The following is a 22,429-nucleotide window of genomic DNA, read 5'->3' on the forward strand; positions in this document are numbered from 1 at the left end:
CTGGGTTTGTGTCATTGTTCATGATTTGATTCAGGTTAAATGGCTTTTGCAAGGATGCTACATAAGTGAGGTTACATATGTTCTGGTGCATCACATTAGGTTGTCCCTGTATTGGGATGTTAGGTTTGATTCTCTTTGATTAAGGTGGTGCCCCCCAGATCTATCCAGTAAACTGTGGGTGGTACTATTGAGTATCTTGGTCTTCAGCCACCTTTTTACCCATTGGTTATAGCACCTGCTGATGATTTTTTGCCTAAATCCGTTATCTCATTAGGAGTCTTTTTTTTTTTTTTTTTAATGTTTGTTTATTTTTGAGAGAGAACACTCGAGGGTCACAAAGAGAGGGAGACAAAAGGGTCCAAAGCTCTCTCCGCTGGCAGCAGAGAGCCTGATGTGGGGTGGGGCTTTAATCACGAACTGTGAGATCACGACCTGGGCCAAAATCAGATGCTTAACCTACTGAGCCATCCAATCGCCCCTCATTAGGAGTCTTAAGTGATAATTTTCTTATCCCATCATTCCTCCTGCATTTATTAGCCGGCATTCATCTATAAAAAGGAGTTCTCTTCCTTCTGCTCTTTTTGGGTAGTTGTTTTTACTGTGAATTTTTAGATTCAGAGTGTTACAATCTAATAACTCATTCTTTTTGATGCTCACATTGCCCTAGATTTCATGAGTGGGAGCCCTCTCACTCAACCAACCATCCTTTTCTCTTTTTATTGAGATATAACTCACAACATAAAATTTACCACTTTAATTTTTTTTAATGTTTATTTTTGAGAGAGAGAGCGTAAGCAGGGAAGGGGCAGAGAGAGGGAGACACAGAATCTGAAGCAGGCTCCAGGCTCTGAGCTGTCAGCACAAAGCCCATCACGGGGCTCAAACCCACGAACCGCGAGATCATGACCTGAGCTGAACTTGGATGCTTAACTGACTGAGCTACCTAGGCGCCCCAGGCAAGTACAGTTTGGACAGATGAGGAACTGATTAAGAAGCAGAACCAGAAAGCAGCCCAAACTGGGGAACTTCATCCCTTTTGGGCCTACTTCCTCTGTAAAAGTGGTATAAAATTTCTTTGCGGTCATTGTGAACAGTAGAGGAGGTACACGTGCACTTGGCATATGGTCGGTCTTCAATGTGATTGTTGGCCCTGAAGATACCTTTTGGAAACTCTGCATTGTTCCAGCAACTCCATTGGTACCTGTGGAGAATCTACCCATTCCATTTGTGGCATTTCACATTTTGTAGTTTAAATATCTCATCTATAAAGAATACAGGTAGAAGGGATGGACAACCTGTAACCACTCACCTGGTGCAGTTCCCACGGGATGCCACATCTGACCCTGGATCCTGGAGGCAAGGACAGTGCTTGCTATTTAGTACTGTATTTCTTACCCTGCAAGGCCTGCAGATAAGCCACAAGGATGCAAAGTGCCATCCTGATGCTCTGCCACTTGAGGCGCAGGTGGTGCGTTCTGATTAGGAGAAACAGCAGGCCTGTAGCGGTGTGGTTGAGAGCAGGAGGAAGGAAGAAGCCAAAAGGCTCACCATGGATGGCCAGTGCACCCTGCTGGTACAAAGAGCCAGAACATAGCCGAGATGCAGCCCAGAAGTCTCCCTGGGTTCTGATTCTAAGGGGATCTTGCAGCGTGAGAAGAGGAGACACTGCCGAGGTAGCAGGAGTTTGAGAGGCCAGTAGAGGCGGGACTAGGGTTCTGTGTGGGAAGTTTGAGGTCATGAAGTCCCTTCCCCAACCTTGGGCAACATTTTAGCCAGGAGTTATCTAACCTTTCTAGTGTTTCCAATCTTAAGAAATTCTAATGTGGGTAAAGTGAAAATCTTTTTCCAGTACTGTTAACATTTAACTTTGTGTTCGTTCCATCTTTTCATTAAGCAACTCAAATCACAAGACCCTTAAGATATCTTCATATGTGAGGTTTTTCTAGAACATTTAATTGAACTTGTTTCTTGGATAGAACTGAATTTACATTTGTAAGTGATCATCAGTCTTCTCTGTCTTCCCCCACCCTGCCTCCCCTCCAAACCCATCTCACCCAGTCAGCTTCTTGAAAGAAGTCTTTAAAGTTCTAGAAAAGGCAAGCAAGATGTGAACTTCAGATTGTAAGCATCTTAATTTTTGTTTGGGGAAGAACTCCCTTTAAAACTGTCCTTTTTTAAGGCAATGATTTAAAGAGTGGCGGTGCTTGTACATCTGCCAGGAGACTGTGGCATGTTACATCTGTCCTTGATATTTAAAATATTTGGCGCCATTTTACTGTGAATCCATTTTTGACTTACTCAGAATCAGCTAACAAATGCTAGCCTGGAATTAAACTTGGGAGTATATAGGAAACTAAACACTCTAGTTGTTTAGACTTTGTATACAAATAATACATACATGTTGAGAAGGTATTTCAGAGGTTCCAATTAATGTTAGGTGGCTTGCACCCTGAAAACCCATCTTAGAGGCATGTTCTCTCTCACAGTACAGGAGGGAACAAACAGCAAGGATTTGCCCTGCACTGCCATAACTGCACAAGAATGCCGCTGGTTCTGGTGCAGGCTCTGCCCCTCACCGGGTAGCCTTGCTCTTGACATTCCTCTCTCCATTTGTAAAAGTTTAAATCTCGGTTTCCCAAGGTGTGTTCTGGGCATATCAAATTTTAGGTGGTCAAATGGGATTAGAAGATTCTAGGTTAAACTAAATTAAATAGATTTTTAAAAATTATTTTTTGAACTCATGTATTTATTTTATTTACTTTCTTTAAAAATTTTTTTTAATGTTTATTATTTATTTTTGAGAGAGAGACGAACACAGCATGAGCAGGGGAGGGATAAAGAGAGACACAGATAAAGGATAAAGAGTGACACAGAATCTGAGGTGGGCTGCAGGCTCTGAACTGCCAGCACAGAGCCCGAGGTGGGGCTTGAACCCACGAACCGTGAGATCACGACCTGAGCTGAAGTCAGATGCTTAACCAACTGAGCCACCAGGTGCCCCAACTTTTTTTTTTTTTAATGTTTATTTATATTTGAGAGAGAGAGAGCATGAGCCCAGGAGGGAACAGAGGATCCAAAGTGGGCTCTGCCCTGATAGCCGAGAGCCCAGTGTGGGGCTCGAACTCACAAACTGAACTGTGAGATCGTGATGTGAGCCGAAGTTGGACACTTAACCGACTGAGCCACTCAGGCACCCCCACGAACTAATTATATTTTTAAAGTGTATTTATTTTGAGAAAGAGTGAGCATGTACATGTGAGCAGAGGAGGGGCAGAGAGAGAATCCTGAGCAGGATCCATGCTGTCAACACTGAGCCCCCCGCGGGGCTCAACATCATGACCTGAGCTGAAATTGAGTTGGGACACTTAACCGACTGAAGCACCCAGACACCCCAAAAGATTCTTGTTCCGATTTGTTTTATGGGTAACTGGGTAGGTATAGCTCTTCAGAAGGGCTCAAGTGTTGGCTTTCCCAGCTAGCTGTGACTATGGACATCTTCCAGGTTCCACAGAATGCCCTTTGAGAACATTCACATGCAGGGCTACTAAGGCTCAGTCAAGATCCCTATTTTTACGACTGTTGGAATTTGGATTCTGGTGATATTTCTGTGTGGACTCTCAGTTTCCTTTCCCTTGCCCCACCTTCTCTTCCCTCTCACTTTCCCTGCTCCCAGGGAAATCAGCATTTGTAAATTGGTGGGTTTGCCATAATAGGAACACCCCCTGGGAAATTTTGCCCCCGGGAGTGGGTTTCTGTGACTCCCGTGGACGGCATGGTCACAGGCACAAAGGGCAATCCGGCACACATCTCGCTTCTGGCTCGAGTCCTCAAGGGAGGCATCACCAAACAGCCTCAAACCAGCCACTCTGCCAGATGGTTCTCACCCACGCTCAGAACCATAAGTATTTCTGGCACTGAGCTGAACCGGAACTGCTCTGACATAAAAGGAAAACTGTAGCCCATAGTCCGAGCCCTGACACGTGGGCTGTCAGGTGGGCTTGTGTTTGAGTCCTGGCTCCAGAACTTAACAGTTGTGTAATTGTGGACAACTGAGACACGTGACCTCTCTGAATCTTAGCATCCTCATACCTCACAGGGAGCCTGGATGCATTGAGGTGAGTGCCTCTTGCAATGCCAAGTGTGCAGATGGTCCTGAAACAGAACCAGCCCTGAACCGATTGTGTGAGAGAGAGACCTTAGTGCTGGAAATCACCACTTTCAAGATGGAGAAATAAACCCAGGTTGGGAAGTTACTCATCACCGTCACACAGGAAGGGAGCAGAGCTAGGACTGAGAATCCAGGTGTCCTTGCTTCTGTCTCGCTGCCTTCTTCTACCTAATCTGCACACTTTTCCCCAGCAGGGGCAGTGCTAAACACCAGGCCTTAAATACGAAGAAATAAATTGCTAGTTTAGACACCAAGCAAGAGAGCTATTTTAGGGCAGACAAGCTTTCAACACACTATAAATTCCATCACCTGGGCAACTGCCTGGTTTCTTGGGCAAGGCAGCTCTCCGCCATCTGCATGCGTGGGCTTCCAAATACGTGGCTGAGGTTTGTGACTTCTTGGGGCCTCCCCCTGCCTCTCCTCAGCAACCATTGCCATCTTCCAAAGAATAGTGGGCATGATTGGGTAACAGGAGATATTGCTGATAATGTAAACAAGGTAGGTTCTGCCCCTCCAGGACTAATAGTCCTCTGGGAGCAACAGCTAAGGCAAGCAATGTGTCTAACATCACAGTCATCTTTGCTCAAAACAAACCCCCAAATCACTGGCACTTTTCCCCATCCCCACTGATTTGGCCCTAAAGTCTTTTTTTTTTTTTTTTTTTTTTTTTTAGTTTATTTTGAGAGAGTGGGAGGGGCAGAGAGAGAGGAGAGACTAAATCCGAAGCAGGCTCCTTGCCCCATGAACCATGAGGTGATGACCTGAGCCGAGATCAAGAGTTGAATGCTTAGCTGACTGAGCCACCCAGGCACCCCTGGCCCTAAAGTCTAGGAGGGCAGAGCATGGTCGGTGTCTGGGGCTGGGGTGGGAAGCTATGGTGACCCAAAGGTGGTTTTTGGAACCTGAGCAGGGTGAAGAGAATGTCCCTATAGGTGGGGATGAGGGAATGGCCAGGTGTTAAACAAACAAACAAACAAACAAACAAAAACTCTTCAGGGTGAAGAGGGCATCTTAGGAGAAGGGCACAGGGCATCAGAGCCCAAGTGGTGTGAAGACAGCAAACCCATGGGAGGCTGGCCTGACTCAGGTATCCATCCAGAAGGAGGAAGGAGGGCATCGCATGGAATGTCAGAACCTGAGCCCAGTGAAGTGAGTCTCTGTGTGAGACGAGGGGCCCAATATGGGGTCATATGGTAGGAGGGCACCTGTGGAGGGATTGGAGAGATGGAGATTGGAAAGTGGTTACATACGGGGGCATCGGTCATGTAAATTAATGTATGAAAGATGATAACCAGGCTTCTCACTGCCAGAGAAGGGAGTAACAAATAATGGGAAGAGTAACAAATAATGGAAATAGAAAACTAGAGTATTGGAATGGAGCTAGAGACATTAGGGTAAACTCATGGTTTTCAATACACACACACACACACACACACACACACAAACACGTGTGTATTTATATACATATGTATATTCCCTAGCTATCTGCACTGAGAGGGTCTGGGAGCACCAACAGCCCAAGTGAGCATACTTCATGCCTAGATTTTGGCTCCTAAGTACTATTCTCCAGTAAAATAAATCAGGGCTCCTTGGAGAAATAGCTGATTCTAGAACTGGGGCAGGGGAAGTGTCAGCTTGGGAGATCTGTGCTGGAAAGTAAGAAAGAGCTCAAAGAATAGGGAGACGTTAAAAAAAAAAAAAAACACAAAAAACCCACATTGATCAGCTTGCTAATCAATTCAAAGGCAATTTGAGCATTAAAAAAAAAAATAATGGATTATAACTCATTAAAAGAATAGAAAATCATGAGTCTATATTTGATATAAAGTAATAAATTATACGTCAGAACTGGCATTCCATTTCTCATCAGCATTTCAATTTATATGATTTATTCAGTGGGTTATAATTCATTACAATCAATATTTATTTGGATTCTTAAATTGACTCAGGTGTGTTCATTACAAGGGGTAAAAAGAGTAACTTAATAGTGCAGAAGCCTGGTAGATACAAGCCTCAGCTACTATGAAAGTGAACATCATTAGTAATAGGACAAACCTCAATCATGTGCCTCCCGATAGGCTGTACTGAGAAGCATATGATTTCTAGAGTGCCAAAAATGTATGACCTGAATCTAATCCCAAGGAAACATCAGAGAAACTCAGGTTGGAGGATATTTCTGCAAAATAATTGGCTGTAATCTTCCAAAGTGTGAAGGTCGTGAAAGTCAAGACAAGTCTGAGGAACTGTTCCAGTGTGAAGGAGACTAAAAAGATAATAAGGCAACACATGATCCTTACTGGGATCATTTAGCTACAAAGATGTAGGGACATTTGGCAAAACTTGAATGGGATCCAAAGATTAGATGGTAGTAATGTGTCCATAATTTCCTGGCTTTGATGGTTGTATTCTGCTAAAGGAGAAAAATGTCTCTGTAGGACGTATGCACTACTAAAGTATTTGGGTGTGATAGGATACTAGGTTGGCAGCTTACTTTCAAATAGTTCAGAGGAAAAGAAGTTCTTTTTACTGTACTTACAGGCTTTTTTGTTTGTAATTTTGAGATTGTTTCCAAGTAAATACATTGAATTAAAACAAACAGCCTTCAAGTCGGCCCATGTACACAGGCTAAAGATCAAAAGCTGTGTACCATTCAGGCCTCTGACAATAGCTCTTAAAACCTCTCCACCCCCATGACTCCTTTACTAAATACGTCCTTCCGCCACTACTTCATTCCCTCCTCTAATCTCCTGAGCTCCCAGACTCTGCCCTAGGCTTGTCCTACTATCATACTTTCCTGCCCTTTCTGACCACTTACCTAAGGCCTGTGCATCCTTTGAGGCTTAGCTCAGGTGCCCACGAATCCGGGGACCTCCAGTCCCCCCTTCAAGAATCAGACTCCCTGAACTCTTGGGATGTTTCTGGCTGCACCAGGGTTTCCTTGAATGGGTCTGGGGATCCCTAGGCATCCACAGATGTTCTCTTGGGGGCTCTGAGACCTTTTTTCTTTTAAAGGGTTGTATCCATTATTTAACGTAACGGAGACTGCTACCCACTTGATAGAGAAGATAAGACTGAATTATTTATCTGTACTTTTTGTTTTCACTCAAATCTGATCGGGTCAGTCCCCTGCTTAAAGAGCCCAGTTCAACTCTAATGGCTCACCTGAGTGCAGGGGCCTTCACAATGTGTTCCCAACCTACCCTGCTCATCTATCCCTCCCCTTGCCCTTCGCATACCCTTCAACCCTCCCTGTCTGAACACAAACTCCGGCTGCTCACCTTTTTATGAATCCCTTTCTGTCAGGCCTTTGCTCAGGCTAGCTCCTTGTTCCAGAATGCCTTGTCCTGCTTGTTCAGAATAATGACAACAATAATGAGTGAATATTTGCTGAGTGTCTACTTTGTCTCCATCACCATTCTAAACGCTTCACAATTGACAGACGGGGAAACAGCCCGCAGATGTTAACATCTTTTCTGAGGTTACACAGCCAGTGACTATAGTTCTGTGTTCCCCCAATGGTTACTGGCATGCCTACCCCGCGTCTGGCCCTAGGCGAGGCCCAGAGGACACGACACAGATCATGGTCTGGAAGAGCTGCAGATGGGTGGGTAAACAGCGAGTTATACATCGTGTAGTAGTACATACTTTGATGCAATGGGCTGTGGAAGCCAGGGCAGGAGCATCTGACCCAGCCTGGGGGGTCAGGAAGATATTCCTGGATGAGTTGGCATCTAGCCTGAGCCCTACAGGATAACGAGGAGTTAGCCCTCTTCATTGTGCTATTTTGAGTGTTAAATGAGTTAATTTATGACAACCAAGTAGAGCCATGTCTGGTACATGGAATGCATTTTAAAAGTGCCTTCTCATCCTCCTTGGCCTCAGAAAGGAATGGGTGTTCATATTGCAGGTTTGGGGGGCCAGCAAGTGGCATTATGAATTATGTTTTAGCCTCGTCGAATTCAGGACACCCAAGGGTAATATCTAGTGGGCAACTGGATCTAAGTGACTGGAGCTCAGGAGGATGGTCTCGAGTCATGGGAAAGGTGATGAAGCTAGTACCCTGAGAAATGCTGAACTCCAGGGACCAAACCTATACAGATGACTGAAAAGTGCAGCCAGAGAGGTAGGAGGAAAGTCAGGAGAGCCTGGGACCATATAGGTCAGCCAATGAGACTGCTTCCAGAAGGTAGAACAGGTGGCAGGATCACATGCTAATGAGTGAATTCCTATTTCACCTTTAAGACCCACGTTAGCTCCTTGAAGCTTTCCCTGACCTCTCCTACTCCAGGCAATTGCACTGGCCTTGTTCTATAGATATTTGCAGCAGCAGATTCCTGTCCACACCTTAGGCTTAAGCATCAGACTCTTCAGGAGGTCCTGAAAATCTACCCCTAGGGGCGCCTGGGTGGCTCAGTTGGTTAAGCGACTCTTAATTTCCGCTTGGGTCATGATCTCACAGTTTGTGGCTTCAAGCCCTGTGTGGGGCTCTGCGCTTACAGTGCAGAGCCTGCTTGGGATTCTCTCTCTCTCTCTCTCTCTCTCTCTCTCTCCTCCCCTGCTCATGTTCTCTCTCTCTCAAAAAAAAAAAAAATCTTCTTGAATGATTCCTGTGCTTACTGAAGTTTGTATATACCTCTGTGTTCTACAGAGAAAAAGCCCAGGGTAGGATTCTCATTGGCTTAACTCACATCCCAGGCCCACCCTGGTAGGAGGGAACCATGACTGATCAATCTTGGGTCAAGTGCCTACTCTTCCTAGGTGAGCATCAGCAGGGAGGTGGGAGGTGGGTGTTGGATTAGAGAAAGAGCAGTCCAGAACAAGGTGGGGGTGCTGTCCTTAGAAGCAGGGGCATAGATGCTAGGCAGATGGAAGCAAGCATGCCCACTCTGGTCCCACAATGGCTACCCCCATAATTCTTTTGTGAGAGACTCAAGGCTGCAGCATGTGGCCCAGTGGCCGGCACATGGAATCGGGCCATCAGCAAATGTTTGGTTTATGTATGTTATCCCCTGGCTACCACAGTGACTCTCCGAAGTTCCCAGGCTAGTTTAGTCAGCATCCGGCCTGGGATGACCACGGGTACTGGAGGGAAGGCAGCACCCACGTTTTCTTACAGTCACACTTTCCACCTTCTCTAGAAAACCATTCCCCCTTCTCTGCCACGGGAAGAGAAGGTGGAGAGCAGCCAGGGAGAAGCAAGGCAGCTGGCGAGCAGGCAAATCTTTCCCCAAATCATCAAGTGCCCGCAGGGTTTGGTGGCAGCAGGACCTGCAAACTGGCATCCCACAGAGGGTGGGATTCCACCGGAGTCTCCGGGAAGGGGTGCAGATGGATTGGCTTGAGTTGTCCTTGGTCATAGGAACTGAAGGAATGTCAAACTGGAAAATCCTAGCAAGCACTATTTTTAGAGAAGACTTGGAGAGCATTTTTCTGGCTGGAGTGACAAGTTTTTTCAGAAGCAGCAGTTAACTGCAGTTCAGGGCTGCAGCATCTGAACTGCTCCCGGCTGGAATTTGCCCAGGCCCAGCCCTCCCTCCAGGCATGTGGGAATGCACAGCAGCACAGCGCACAGCCGGAGGGGTCCGGTCACTACCCCCCAACCCCTGCCTTGGGACAACAGGGGCATCTGCTTCTTTCAAACACAAAAATGGCGTGTTTATTTTTACATCTTTGAGTCTAATCCTTCAGACACAAGGAATTTGTATGGGTACTTTTCCTTGAAAGGCTGTTTAAAAGTGAAATTGTTTCAAACTAAGTTGTTAGTCTTGTGACATTAAACATAAGATTTTCTTGTGCATTTGGTTCATTTTGATATTAACACTGATGGGGCGCCTGGGTGGCTCAGTGGGTTAAGTGACTGGCTCTCGATTTCAGCTCAGGTCATGATCTTGCGGTTCATGGTTTTGAGCCCCACATCGGGCTCTGTGCTGACAGTGTAGAGCCTGCTTGGGATTCTCTGTCTCCCAATCTCTCTCTCTCTAAGTAAATAAACTTTAAAAAGGATGATATCAACATTGATAATTGTTCATGATAAACTTAATTTGTCTTCCCACCATATACTTCATGCTTGAGATGTTCTACATCACCACCAATGTCTGTATTTTTGTTTGAGGGAGAAGTCTGTAGGGATCCTGCTAATTACTGAGCTTATTAGAGGTAGATTAGATCTATTGCTTAATTGACATTACAGGAAAAACTATGCCCATCTGCAACACTCACAGAGATGCACTAGGGAGACCTCAGTAAGAAATGAAGTGAAATGTGAACCCCCCGCCCCTCCCCAACACTAGGCACTGCCTCCAGGTATACAACACCAGGGACCACCATTTGGTAAGGTGTTTTGTTTGCTTTCAGTCCTTAATGGAATTTAGAACTAAAGTCCTTGTAGGACCAATGCTCTTGAGGTTAGAACTTTTTCCATGAGTCCATGGAATCATTGTGCTTGTGGAGGGGGGCTAGAGTGAGGAGGCCTCCAGACTTGGAGGTGGTTGCCCTTGGAGGGAACCAAGCCCAGAGCTAAATGAGAGGCTCAGGGGCTTGGGTGGGGCTGGGCCTGATCAAGGTGAGCCAGGGTAACCTGGGGAATAGCCCGTATCGAAAGATGCTATATACTCTGAGCAGCTCTTTCAGGATGAGTTCAGGGATTGAGATATGAATCAGCAATATGATTGTTGGCAGAGTCTATCCGCTGGCAGCAATTAGTAAAGTAACATCTGGTTTATTCATCAGGCTCCCTGAGTCTGGTTGCCTTAAGTCAGCCTTGGATATGTGGACCAGGCCCTGAAACCCAGGGACCTGTCAGAAGGCTGCCAGCTTCTCTATCATTTATCATCTGCATTTTGATCTCAGCACTGATAGACACTTGGAGGCACAGCTACAGCCACAGACTCATGATGTATTACAATTTAAAACTGAGGAAGGTATCATAATACCAAGTTTTACCTACCATTACTATGTGGGATTCCTAACGACATCCTTTGGAAGTCTGTTTAACTTCTGTTAAAAACCAGAAGTAAAAATTTTGAGTCTGTCCCCAGAACTAAAAATAAACTAGGCTAGTGTCCAGGAACAGGGAACAGTTAATAAGTACTGGAGGAAGCCTCTAATCTTGCTTCCGCTCAATCCTTCTCCCTCATGAAGCCAGAGAGAGAGCTCTAAAAGTCAGGCCTCCTGGGCCACTCTCCCCTTTAATACTCTTCTGTTCAGAGTCCACCCTGTCGCATGGCCCACAAGACTGCACAGGGACCAGCCCGAGGCTTCCCTCCAGCTTCAGGTCTTGTCTGCCATCCTCCTCCCTCTGAATTCTGCATTTGAGCCTCTTCTCTGGGCCTTTTCACATGTTGTTCCCTCTGCCTGGAACACTCTTCCAGCAACCCTTATCATCTCTTTGCTTAGCTAGCTGCCGTTCACATTTCAAATCTCAGCTGAAATTCTGATCCAGAGATTCAGTTAAATCCTTGCTGGAAATTCCCATAGCACCGTGAACAATACTCAGCACATGCTCCGCTATACTTACTGGTTTTAATACTTACTCTCCACGTCCTTGCTGGCAGGGACTCCATCTGCCTTGCTCACCACTGAGTCTCAAGTTCCTTTTTAAAAAATTGTCTTTAACTTAGCTTTTATTTTCAATTTTTTTTAAATTTTTTAAAAATATTTTATTTTACTTTGTAAAGAATCTCTATACCCAGCGTGGGGCTTGAACTCATGACCCCAAGATCAAGAGTCACATGCTCCACCGACTGAGCCAGCAAGGTACCCCAACTTAGCTTTTATTTTTGTTAAAGTTATATGTGCACACAGAGTTAAGAGAATCAAATAGTTCTGTAAGGCCTATAACCCTCGTTAACATTTCCTGTTCCCCAGAGGCAACGCTTTGAAACTTTTAAGATTATTTTTGTACTTTTCTTTATATTTTTAATTAACAAGCATATACTGCTACCTCTTGATTTTTCAGTTTTAAGCATCTACTGATCTCTCACAATAGATGATGAGTATTTAGATCTCTTGCACACACTGCCCTTCTCATCACACCTGCACACATCCTGTCCCTCTATCCTTTCCTTTCTACAAGGGTTACTTACTTCTGGCTAGATCAGCATTCATTGTTTACATTATTATAGCTATGCAAATATTATTGACAACTGAGCCATGTGATTTACCATACTTCTTTTCTCTGCATCCTTTTATTTTTCCTGCAGTTAATAAATATATATGAATATTTGCTTAGTTCTCTATACGTTTATCCCTAATTGATCTCAAAACTCTCCCCAAACTATGTATCTTTCTGTCTGTATATTCAACACATTAATTTCATCTTGAAGGAGTGTCTCAAAGCCTCTGGCTCCTCCAGGCTGGGCTGGCTGACTCACAGCCCTGATGCAGAGGGGCCTCTGCCCACTCACCCTGTGATCCTTACCACCTCTTTCTAGGCTGCACCCACCCTTTGCTGGATCCTGCATCCTTTGCTTCCGTGGTTTAAATCCTTGTTCTGATGGTGTCCTCCAGCAGTCTCCTAAGAAAAGGATAAAGGGAATCTCTGCATGTCTGAAAGAGACATCAATCATACCTGATTGATACTCCAGATGGAATCAGATTTCAAGGTGAGGATCATTTTTCCTCAGGATATGGAAGACTTTGCTTCATTTCCTTGTAGCACCCAAAGTTGCTGTAGAAAAGTCTGATGCCTTTCTGATTCCTGATCTTTTATAATGAAACCTGCTCTGTTCCTCTCTGGAGCTTTGAGCATCTTGTCCTTGCCCGGGCTGATGTGCATGGGTGCAAGTCTGTGCTGGGCACTGTGCTGGGCGCTGGTGGGTCCTTTAAATCCAAAACTCATGTCCTATGGTTCAGAATAATGTTACTAAATTATTATTTTATGTTCTCTTCCCTCCAATTTTCTGGATTTTAATTCCATGCAAGTCTTACTATTCTATTATTCTCTCGGTCTATTCCTCTAATTTTCTTATCTTTTCTCTCATTTTCCATCTCTTTGTCTTTTGGCTCTACTTCCTATAAGATTTCCTTTTCTTTAATTCTAATGAATTTTTAATTTTTTTTTTTTTTGCTTTCATATTAGTTAGCATTAGTTATTAGGAGATACACACACACACACACACACTTTTCAATATAGTACCCCTGTCCTCAACTGTGCCTCATGATCCCTAGCTAAGAGACTCTGTTTTATCTTCTCCAGAGAATAAAACTCCAGTCTTGGAGGATGGGCATGAGAAGAGTTTCAGGGATCCAATTGCTTCTTAAAAAGACTTTCAATTGATTTTTTTCTTTTTTTCCTTGCTTCCACCTCCACTTCTACATGTGCTTGGTGCTGCCCATCCCAGAACCTTTTGTTCTGTGATACAATGTAAGTTGCAGTTCAGCTTTTCCCTGTGCATTTTAGGGTTTAGCTTTCTTGGAGCTGCTAAGTCAGTTATCACTTGCCTAGTTGCTATTCTGATTCCAACTTTGTTGCCATTGTCTTCTTTACCATTCTTTGTTGCAGTGGTTTTATGCCCTAAAATCAATCAATCAATCAATCAATCAATCAATCAATCAATCCCTGTAACTGTCATTTCACTGGGATTTTGGGAAACAACAGGGGCCAAGGCCTACATCCAACTTGCTGTCTTTACCTGGCAGTTTATCTCCAGTTCCTAGTATATTTCTTAGCACATAGTAAGTGCGCAATACAGATTTGTTGGTTGAATTGAGTATTAGAAATACTGTCTTTCCCATCTTTGGTAAGCCAAAGATGAAAACCCTTTACATGGAAATCTTGTTAGTTATGATGTTTACTGCATCTCAGCTTGGAGTTCACCAATTATATTGTGAACTATCTAACTTATATATTAAGCAATATTGTGTGGTGTAAAAAGTTGGAACCTGGGCTCCACTCACCACCAAACTGTGTGGCCTGGGACAAACTACTACCACTCGCCACACTTAGTCTGCCCTTCTGTAAAATGGGAACAATAATACTTTCTTCAAGTGTCTTCCTCAGTGCCTACAGCATGGGAAGCTCTCAATATTTGTGGTGTGTAAGAGTTCAATACCAAAGCGACAATTCTTAGAAGTCAGTGTTTTCCTTGAGCTTAAAATTAGCCTTCACACTTGAATTGCAAATTGGTTCTTAATTAATGCCCGTCAGAGCAAAAATCTGTGTTTAACTTGACTTGATGATTAGATAGCGATGACAAAATCTTGTCAGCTGAGAGGCAACTACTGTTGCTTATCGAGGGTCTACAATGTGCTAGCGCCCCTCCTCGGTCAGGCCGGTGGATGTAGAACTTAAACTGGGAATTATTCGTAAGTATTTACCGTGTAAGTCTTGCAGACCCCGTGCTGAGCGACCCCTCACTCACTGTAGTTTCACTACCGCCGCGCTTAGTCCCTGGCCTCTCTGTACTGGCTTGTTGCAAGGCGTCCAGGGTGGGAACCCAGACCCTTGGACTCCTCTCGCCAGACCCACCCTGGGCCAATCACGGTTGGCAGCAGGGTTCGCACAGCACATTTTGGTCTTCGCCGGTAAGTCTCCCAGCCTACCTGCAGAGAACCCCACTTCCTCCAGAAGAGAAACTAAGGTAGCGCCCTGGGAAAGCAACTCCGTGTCCTTTAAGTCCACTTAGACCCTCCCCTTAGCCCCCATTCCTCTCGGTCCCCGCGACCCCCGCCCCTCGCAGGCGGGGATGGCAGGGCTTGCAGAGAGCCTCCCGGGCCCCTGCGCACAGGCAGGTGAGGGCGGGGTCCGAGGAGATGGCGTCCCGCCCCGCCCCGAGGCCCCGCCTCCCGAGGCCCCTAGGCGCGGGCGGCCGCCTCCGTCTCGCCCTAGCCGCGGAGCGCCGCCGAGCGGCTGGCGGGTGGGCACTCGCTCCGCCCCCTCCCGGCCCGCTCCGCCGGCTCCCGCCTCCTTCTCTCTCCTCCTGCTCCCGCCTCCCTCCCTTTCCGCTGCCGAGGCGGCGGGAGCCGATCCCAAGCTGACCGAGTCGCGGCTGCAGCCGGGCGGCGGGCTCAGAGGAGGAGGAGGAGGCGGCGGCGGGGCGGGCCGCGGGCGGTCAGTCCGGCGGCGGCGGCGGCGATGCGGCGGCCCCGCTGAGCCGGCCAGCTCCGGGCGCCGGGGGCCGGCCGCGCGAGGCGGCCCGGGCCGGGCGGCAGCATGCGGAGCGGCGAGGAGCTGGACGGCTTCGAGGGCGAGGCCTCGAGCACCTCCATGATTTCGGGCGCCAGCAGCCCGTACCAGCCCACCACCGAGCCGGTGAGCCAGCGCCGCGGGCTGGCCGGCCTGCGCTGCGACCCCGACTACCTGCGCGGAGCGCTCGGCTGTCTCAAGGTCGCCCAAGTGGTAGGTGCCGGGCGGGGCCCCAGGTGCGGGCTGGCGGCCTAGCCGGGAGTCTTCCCTCCCCTCTCTCGCTTCGGGGGCTCAGGCCCGGCCGGCCGCCGCCGCCGCGCACCCGCTTCGCGGGGCCAGACCCCAGTTCCTCGCACCCCCTTCTTCCTCGCGGGGTCCTGGGCTGCCCTTCCACCTTCCTTGGGGACCCTGCCCTCTCCAGACTTGCAGCCTCAGCCGTGCGCCTCCTACCTGAACACCTGCCCCCGGGCCTACCTGTCCACTCCTGCCTTCGCTGTCGCGAGCCTTTTTCATTATTGGGCTTGGTGGTCCGCGGAGCCCGGCGCGAAGATCATGCTGACCCCCGATTAACTACTGATCACAGCAATTTGTGGCAGGTTTTCGGGGCCCGCACAACCTACACCTCCCCTGAAGGCCCTTCTCTCTGTCTGCTTCCACTTCTGGGGACTGTGGCTTGGCTTCCTCCTCCGCACCTAGCAGAGTGCCGGGCTTAGGGCAGGGGCTCAGTAAATGTTTGTTGAATGGAAGCATGTAGCCTAGATGCAGTGGGGGTGCCCAGATCTAACCCCCAAAGTCTCCAGTTTATACCGCAGAGGTTTGAATCCGCCTACTTAACCTAGAAGACAGAACCAGCATCCCTGAATCCTCCGCCCCAGCACGGTGGCTGGCATTGCCCAATTGGTACCCAGAGTTAAATCATTCGAGGAGGACAGCCAGTTTTGGAGGCAACAGAGACAACTTTCTGTCGGACTTGTCGATAGTAGAGATCATTTCTCAGAATTGTTTTCAGCTTCCAGGGTATACAGGGCAGTGGCCTGGCACCTCTGCCCCTCTTTCATGGTTTTTGTAACAAGCCTCTCTGGGCAGTTGCCTGGCTCTCTTGTGGACAGGGCATGCTCCAAATTCAGAAGAAAACTGTGTCCCAATATTATACCCTGTCACAGGTAGGCCTTCCTCTGAGGCCCGGCAGCAAAACTTTATAGCCTTCTAGCCCGAGAAGCCATTTGCATGGAGCCCCAGTGTATGTACATTTTGTTTCTTCCAAGCATTGGGCTGGTGCTTACTTGAGTCCATAGATAAGCGTCCCTTGGGAGTAATATAAAATGTGGACACCCTTTAAATAAAGGTCTCAGTGTTTGTAAATTGCAGAATCATAGACTATTTTCTCTCTGGTGAAAGGCTTGTTCTGCTGATTGCCAGGGGGTATTTTTGAAGGGCTCTAAGGAAAGACAAATGGAATGGGTTATCCCTATCTAGAATTTTAAACTGACCTTATCTGGTAAGCTGGAATGTCCTCAGAGATGTGTTGGTTCTGTTGTTAGGCACTGGTGCTAGCAAAGAGAGTGGGGGAGGGAGAGGGCTGGTGGTAGTGTCTAACTGCCTTTTAAAAGGCAGCTAGCCAATGTTTGAGTATAGCACAGATAATCAGAAATGAGTAAAAAAGATCACGGTGAACTTGGACCCAGGTGGAAAATAGGGCCTTGTGAAGTACCTTGCTTTGTTTATTCTGTGGACTTTTGAAAGTAAATAGAACTTGCCACTCCAAGGATCTGGTAAAAGAATGAAAATCAGTGGTTGTATAAAATGCTAATTGCCATCTCATTGCCGGAACTTGGTCACCTAAGGCCAGAAATGGAAGCCAGTGGTATTTGTTACTGCCTTGTGGTAAGGTCCTGTTTTGTTGTAGAAATTTACTTTTCATCTGGAAAAATTTGGGGTCCCAGCCCCTAAAATCTCACCTAACTCTGCCATTTGTCTAATGTGTTGGGTTTAAACAGCAAGAGGATGGGTGAGTGAAAAAAGGGACCTGCTTGGAGGTTATGGCAACTTGAAACAGTCTTCCATGTACGTGGCTTCTCAGCCCTGATATAAGTCAGGGTTTTTAGGGGAGAAAAGCCCCCCTCAGAGCTCCAGGAAATTGAACTATAGATTTAAACAAGAAGTCATTATGAAGATATTTTTAAGATGTTACAAAGCTCAAAATCCCACTACAAATATGGATGTTACAATTCTTTTTTTTTTTTTTTTTTAATCTCACTTATTTTTGAGAGACAGAGCGTGAGAAGGGGAGGGGCAGAGAGAGAGGGAGACACAGAATCCGAAGCAGGTTCCAGGCTCTGAGCTGTCAGCGCAGAGCCTGACACGGGGCTCAAACCCACAAACCTCGAGATCATGACCTGAGCTGAAGTCAGACATTTAACCAACTGAGCCACCCAGGCGCCCCTGGATGTTATAATTCTTATATTAGAGTTTATATTATGGTTAACTTACTGTTTTTGAGAAAAATTTGACTGTTTTTCATTTTAGTGTTTAATGGACATTTTTTTGTGGTTTGTGGCCTATTGCAACCTGTAGCCATCCTTGCTACTATGGGTGTGGTCCCCAGAACAGCGGCATTGTCAGCATCAGAGAGCGTGTTAGAAACGCAGAATCAGGGGTGCCTGGAAGCTCAGTCGGTTAAGCGTCCGACTTTCGATTTTGGTTCAGGTCATGATCTATTGGCTTGTGACTTCAAGCCCCACATTGAGCTCTGTGCTGACAGTGCAGAGCCTGCCTGGTATGCTCTCTCTCTCCCTCTCTCTCTAACCCTCCCTCACACTCTTGCACTTTCTCTCTCTCAAAATAGATAAATTAACTTAAAAAAAAAAAAAAAAGAAAGAAATGCAGAATCGGAGGGCTTACCCTAGACCTTCTGAATCATAATTTGGAGTTTAACAGGATTCCCCCAGTGATTCACGTGCACATTCAAGTTTCAGACTTACCTTTCTATATCATTTTAGTGTTAAAGCCTCACACAGGTGCTAGCAATCAGTTCTCTATCGGAACCATTCATAGTCAACCTCAAGGCTGAGGTTTTTCTGTAAAACGAGCTTGTACCTCCTGAAAGGATTAAGAGAATGAGGTGACACGTAGAATTTAGCGCCTTGTGTGTTAGGCGCTTAGTTAGTGTGCAATAAAAGATAGCTATCATTGTTGCCAATTAATATTTCCTGGCTCTCAAGAAACTTGGTGAAATTGTCACCCCCAAATTACAATTATATATTTGAATTAAAGACAGTTTGCTTCCTAGTGATTTAAAAGTTAAGTTGATATTTTAAATGGAATTCTTTTGATAGCAAAACTAATCTAAAATATGAAAATTAATCAGTGTATTTCCATAGATTACAATTTTAAAAATGGAACTTATACCTATCCCTTAGTTGGGGAGAATGTCTCATGTGGTTATATAAAACAATAAAATGTACTTTTTGTGGGAGAAGAGTTGGTTTAAACTCTTGATTTAAATGCTTTCTTCCTTCTTGTGAATGTGGATCCTGTGAGTGCTTATTGGTTTTTAGCTCCTAGACATCATTTAATTAAATAGTTCATTTAGGTCTTTTGCTTTTTTCCATCAGCTTGATTGAAAGCAGAGTTTTGCTCTTGGGTTGGTGGAAGAGGGGAGTGGTGGTGGTTGCGGAAGGGCATATTGGCATATACACCATGATCTAGGGCAGTGTAGAAGAGGACCGGTCTTGGATTGGCCAAGACTTTCTGAATAAAAACAACAGCAGGCATCATTTAGTGAGAGCTTACACTCTTGTTGCTACCCCCATTTTATGGATGAGGAAACCGAGGCACACAGGTTGTGACTTCTTCAAGGTCACACGGCTAGTGGGTAGTAGTGCTGGGGTTTGAGCCCAAGCAGTCTGATTGGCAGTGTGCTCTTTACTGCCTCCTGAACACATCATTTTGAGTGCCACAGAGAGGGCGACTTTGATTCCAAGGACACTTCTCTGGTCTTTGGCTAGCCTGGTGATGATTTGGGTGACTCTTAGATACTTAAGTGAGACTTAAAAGGATTTCAGTTTCTCATTGGCCATTGTGGAGGTGTGCAGCTCCTCTGTGGTAGCCTGCCCCTCACCCAACAGACCTGTCCACTCACCTCAATGAGGAGATGGGGCTTCTCAAAAGTGCCAAGAGGAGATTCAGCATTTCAGTTCTAAAAAGACCTCTCTGGGGGCACCTGGGTGGTATCTAGGAGTTCCTTACACTATTCTTTCTACTTGTGCAAGTGTTAAAAATTTTTCATAATAAAAAGTTACAGAAAAAATGGTTATGTGTCGGGGCACCTGGGTGGCTCAGTGGGTTAAACGTCCAACTTCGGCTCGGGTCACGATCTCACGGTTGGTGAGTTCGAGTCCCATGCTGGGCTCTGTGCTGAAAGCTCAGGAGCCTTCTTCGGATTCTGTGTCTCCCTCTCTCTCCGTCCCTCACCTGCTTGCTTGTTCTGTCTCTGTTTCTCTCTCTCTCAAAAAAAATGAATGAAACATTTAAAAAAAAAAAAAAAAAAGACCTCCCCAGAAACTCTTTTGCCTCAGATCCTTTTCTTCAGCCCCTCTCATACCTGATTGACCTTCTGACATTGCATTGCCTGTGTTTAGGACTTTTTGTAACAAGTTGGGTGATAGAAGGTGTTTAAATTCAAATTTTAGCTCTGCTGAACGTGAAATCTCTTAACCGTATCCTTGTCTTGGCTTTCTCAGTAGTATAATGTGGGTAGAAATGACTGAGCATTTTAGGAATTGTAAGAACTAAGAGGTTAAGAGGCACTTTCTTAGGTAACTCAAAGGCAAATGTGTGTATTTGCATTTCAGGGTTGAGTAATAACATATCTTTTATTTGATGGAAACCTTGTCAGTTTCTTATCTCCAGCCAGTAGGGCAAAGCTCCTCACCATTCCTGCTCTGTGGGGGATGTGACAGGGCATGTAGGTGAAGTAATAGGTTTCACTGCATTGGATTCTCAGATCTACCTTAAAGTGGCTCTTTGTAAAATAGTCTTATTTTCACTTAGGGAATTATTGTTATCTTTGGGAATTGTCTTCTGGCTCAAAGACTTAAATTTAATTCTAACAGAAAAGCAAAGTCAATACCACTCTTTGATGATGTTAGAAGTAGTAAAATTATCATCCCAGACCTCAGAAAACTGTATAGTACACATCCATTTTTACAAAACCAACAAAGACAGTTCAAGAAAAGAATACTACAGACCAATTGTTCTCATGAATAGGGGCACAAAAATCCTCAAAAAAATACCAGGAAATCAAATCCAGCGGTATTATGTAAAAAGAATAGTACACCGCAACCAATTGTGATTTATCTCAGGTGTAAAAGACTGGTTCAGTTTTCCAAAATCAATAGATGTAACCCATCATATGAACAGCTGACTAAAACCCCACATGATTATGTCATTGGCTGCAGAAAAAACATTTCACAGAATTCAACATTCATTCATGATAAATGCTGCCAGCAAACTAGGAAGAGAAGGGAACTTCTTCAACCCAAAAAAGGGCATCTACCAAAAACGTACAGCTAACGTACTTAGTGGTGAAAATGAACGCTTTCCCCCTAAGGGGAACGAAGCAACAATCTCTACTCTCACCACTGATACTCAACATCGTACTGGAAGTGCTAGCCAGTGCAAGAAAAATAAATGGAAGGCATACAGATTGGAAAGAGAGAACAACTGTCCCTATTTGCAGATGGCATGACTGTCTATGCAGATAATCTCATGGGAATCTCTAGAAAAAGCTCCTAGAACTAATAAATGTGTTAGCACAGTTGTAAAATACAAGGTCAACACACACAAAAAATCAGTATTTCTGTATCCTAGCAATAAAAGCAATACATCATTGGAAACAGGAAAAAACAAAACCAAAAAATCCTATCAGTTACAGTAGCTCTGAAAGGAATGGAATACTTAGTATAAATCTAACAAAATATGCAGAGGATGGATCTGCATGTTGAAAATTACAAAACACCGAAGAAAAATTAAAGACAACCTAAGTGGATTGACATACCATGTTCATGAATTGGAAGACTCAGTATAGTTATAATGTTAATTTTCTACAAATTGATTGTGTTCAACACAATCCTAAAATCCCTGCAAAGTTTTTTATTTTTATTTATTATTTTTTTAATTAAAAATTTTTTTTAACGTTTATTTATTTTTGAGACAGAGAGAGACAGAGCATGAACAGGGGAGGGGCAGAGAGAGAGAGGGAGACACAGAATCTGAAACAGGCTGCAGGCTCTGAGCGGTCAGCACAGAGCCCAACGCGGGGCTCGAACTCTCGGACCGCAAGATCATGACCTGAGCCGAAGTCGGACGCTTAACCGACCGAGCCACCCAGGCGCCCCCCTGCAAAGTTTCTTAAGACAGAGACAAATGATTCTAAAGTGTATTAAGGATTTTATTTTTTTAATTAAAAAAATGCTTATTTATTTATTTTGATAGTGTGCATGAGCAGGGGAGGGGCAAAGAAAGATGAAGAGAGCGAATCCCAAGCAGAGCAGAGCTTGACATGGGGCTTGAACTCGCAGACTGGGAAATCATGACCTGAGCTGAAATCAAGAGTGGGACGCTTAACCAACGGAGCCGCCTAGGTGCCCCAAGGATTTTATTTTTTTAAGTAGCCTCTACATCCATTATGGGGCTCAAACCCACAACTCCCAAATCAAAAGTAGCATGCTCTACTGACTGAGCCAGCCAGGTGCCCCTGATTCTGAAATTTATATGGAAAGTCAAGTTATCCAGGCAAAGGGATGGTGAAGGTTGGTGGGAGAGTGTTCAGGGAAGAGGGAACAACATAACATCAGGTCACCTTTGTTGTGTTGGGGCGTAGGAAGATGGGGATGGGTTCTGGGAGTATGAGACTTTTGGCCAGTTACTAGTTCACTTCATGCCACAAGCAGGTCTCTTCACTTATAAATTGGGGCTGATGATAGTATTGCTTGCACTGATGAGCCTCCCATACAAAATCCTGAGCAAAGTGTCTCACATACAAAGTGTTACAAACCTGTGGGCACTATAGAATATCCCTGAAATGATACAAGCTGGGAAACTGAGTGGTGGAGGGCCAGGTGGAAGGGAGACTT

At 45.5% G+C, this 22,429-nt stretch overlaps 1 protein-coding gene across 2 annotated transcripts in view; it reads left to right on the top strand.

The window, feature by feature from the left end:
* Positions 1-15,007: 15,007 nt before the first annotated feature.
* The window catches only part of CMTM4 (CKLF like MARVEL transmembrane domain containing 4), a 69,427-nt gene continuing 62,005 nt past the window's right edge, over positions 15,008-22,429 (top strand). Inside the window, exon 1 of one of the 2 annotated variants that reach the window (XM_047835359.1) lies at positions 15,008-15,506. In XM_047835359.1, coding sequence (XP_047691315.1) covers positions 15,321-15,506 — 186 coding nt within the window. In that variant the 5' untranslated portion in view covers positions 15,008-15,320. The remainder of the gene's footprint in view (positions 15,507-22,429) is intronic. The other variant, XM_047835358.1, reaches the window with a different exon arrangement.

The sequence above is a fragment of the Prionailurus viverrinus genome, chromosome E2 (assembly GCF_022837055.1).
Source record: "Prionailurus viverrinus isolate Anna chromosome E2, UM_Priviv_1.0, whole genome shotgun sequence".
Lineage (NCBI taxonomy): Eukaryota > Metazoa > Chordata > Mammalia > Carnivora > Felidae > Prionailurus > Prionailurus viverrinus.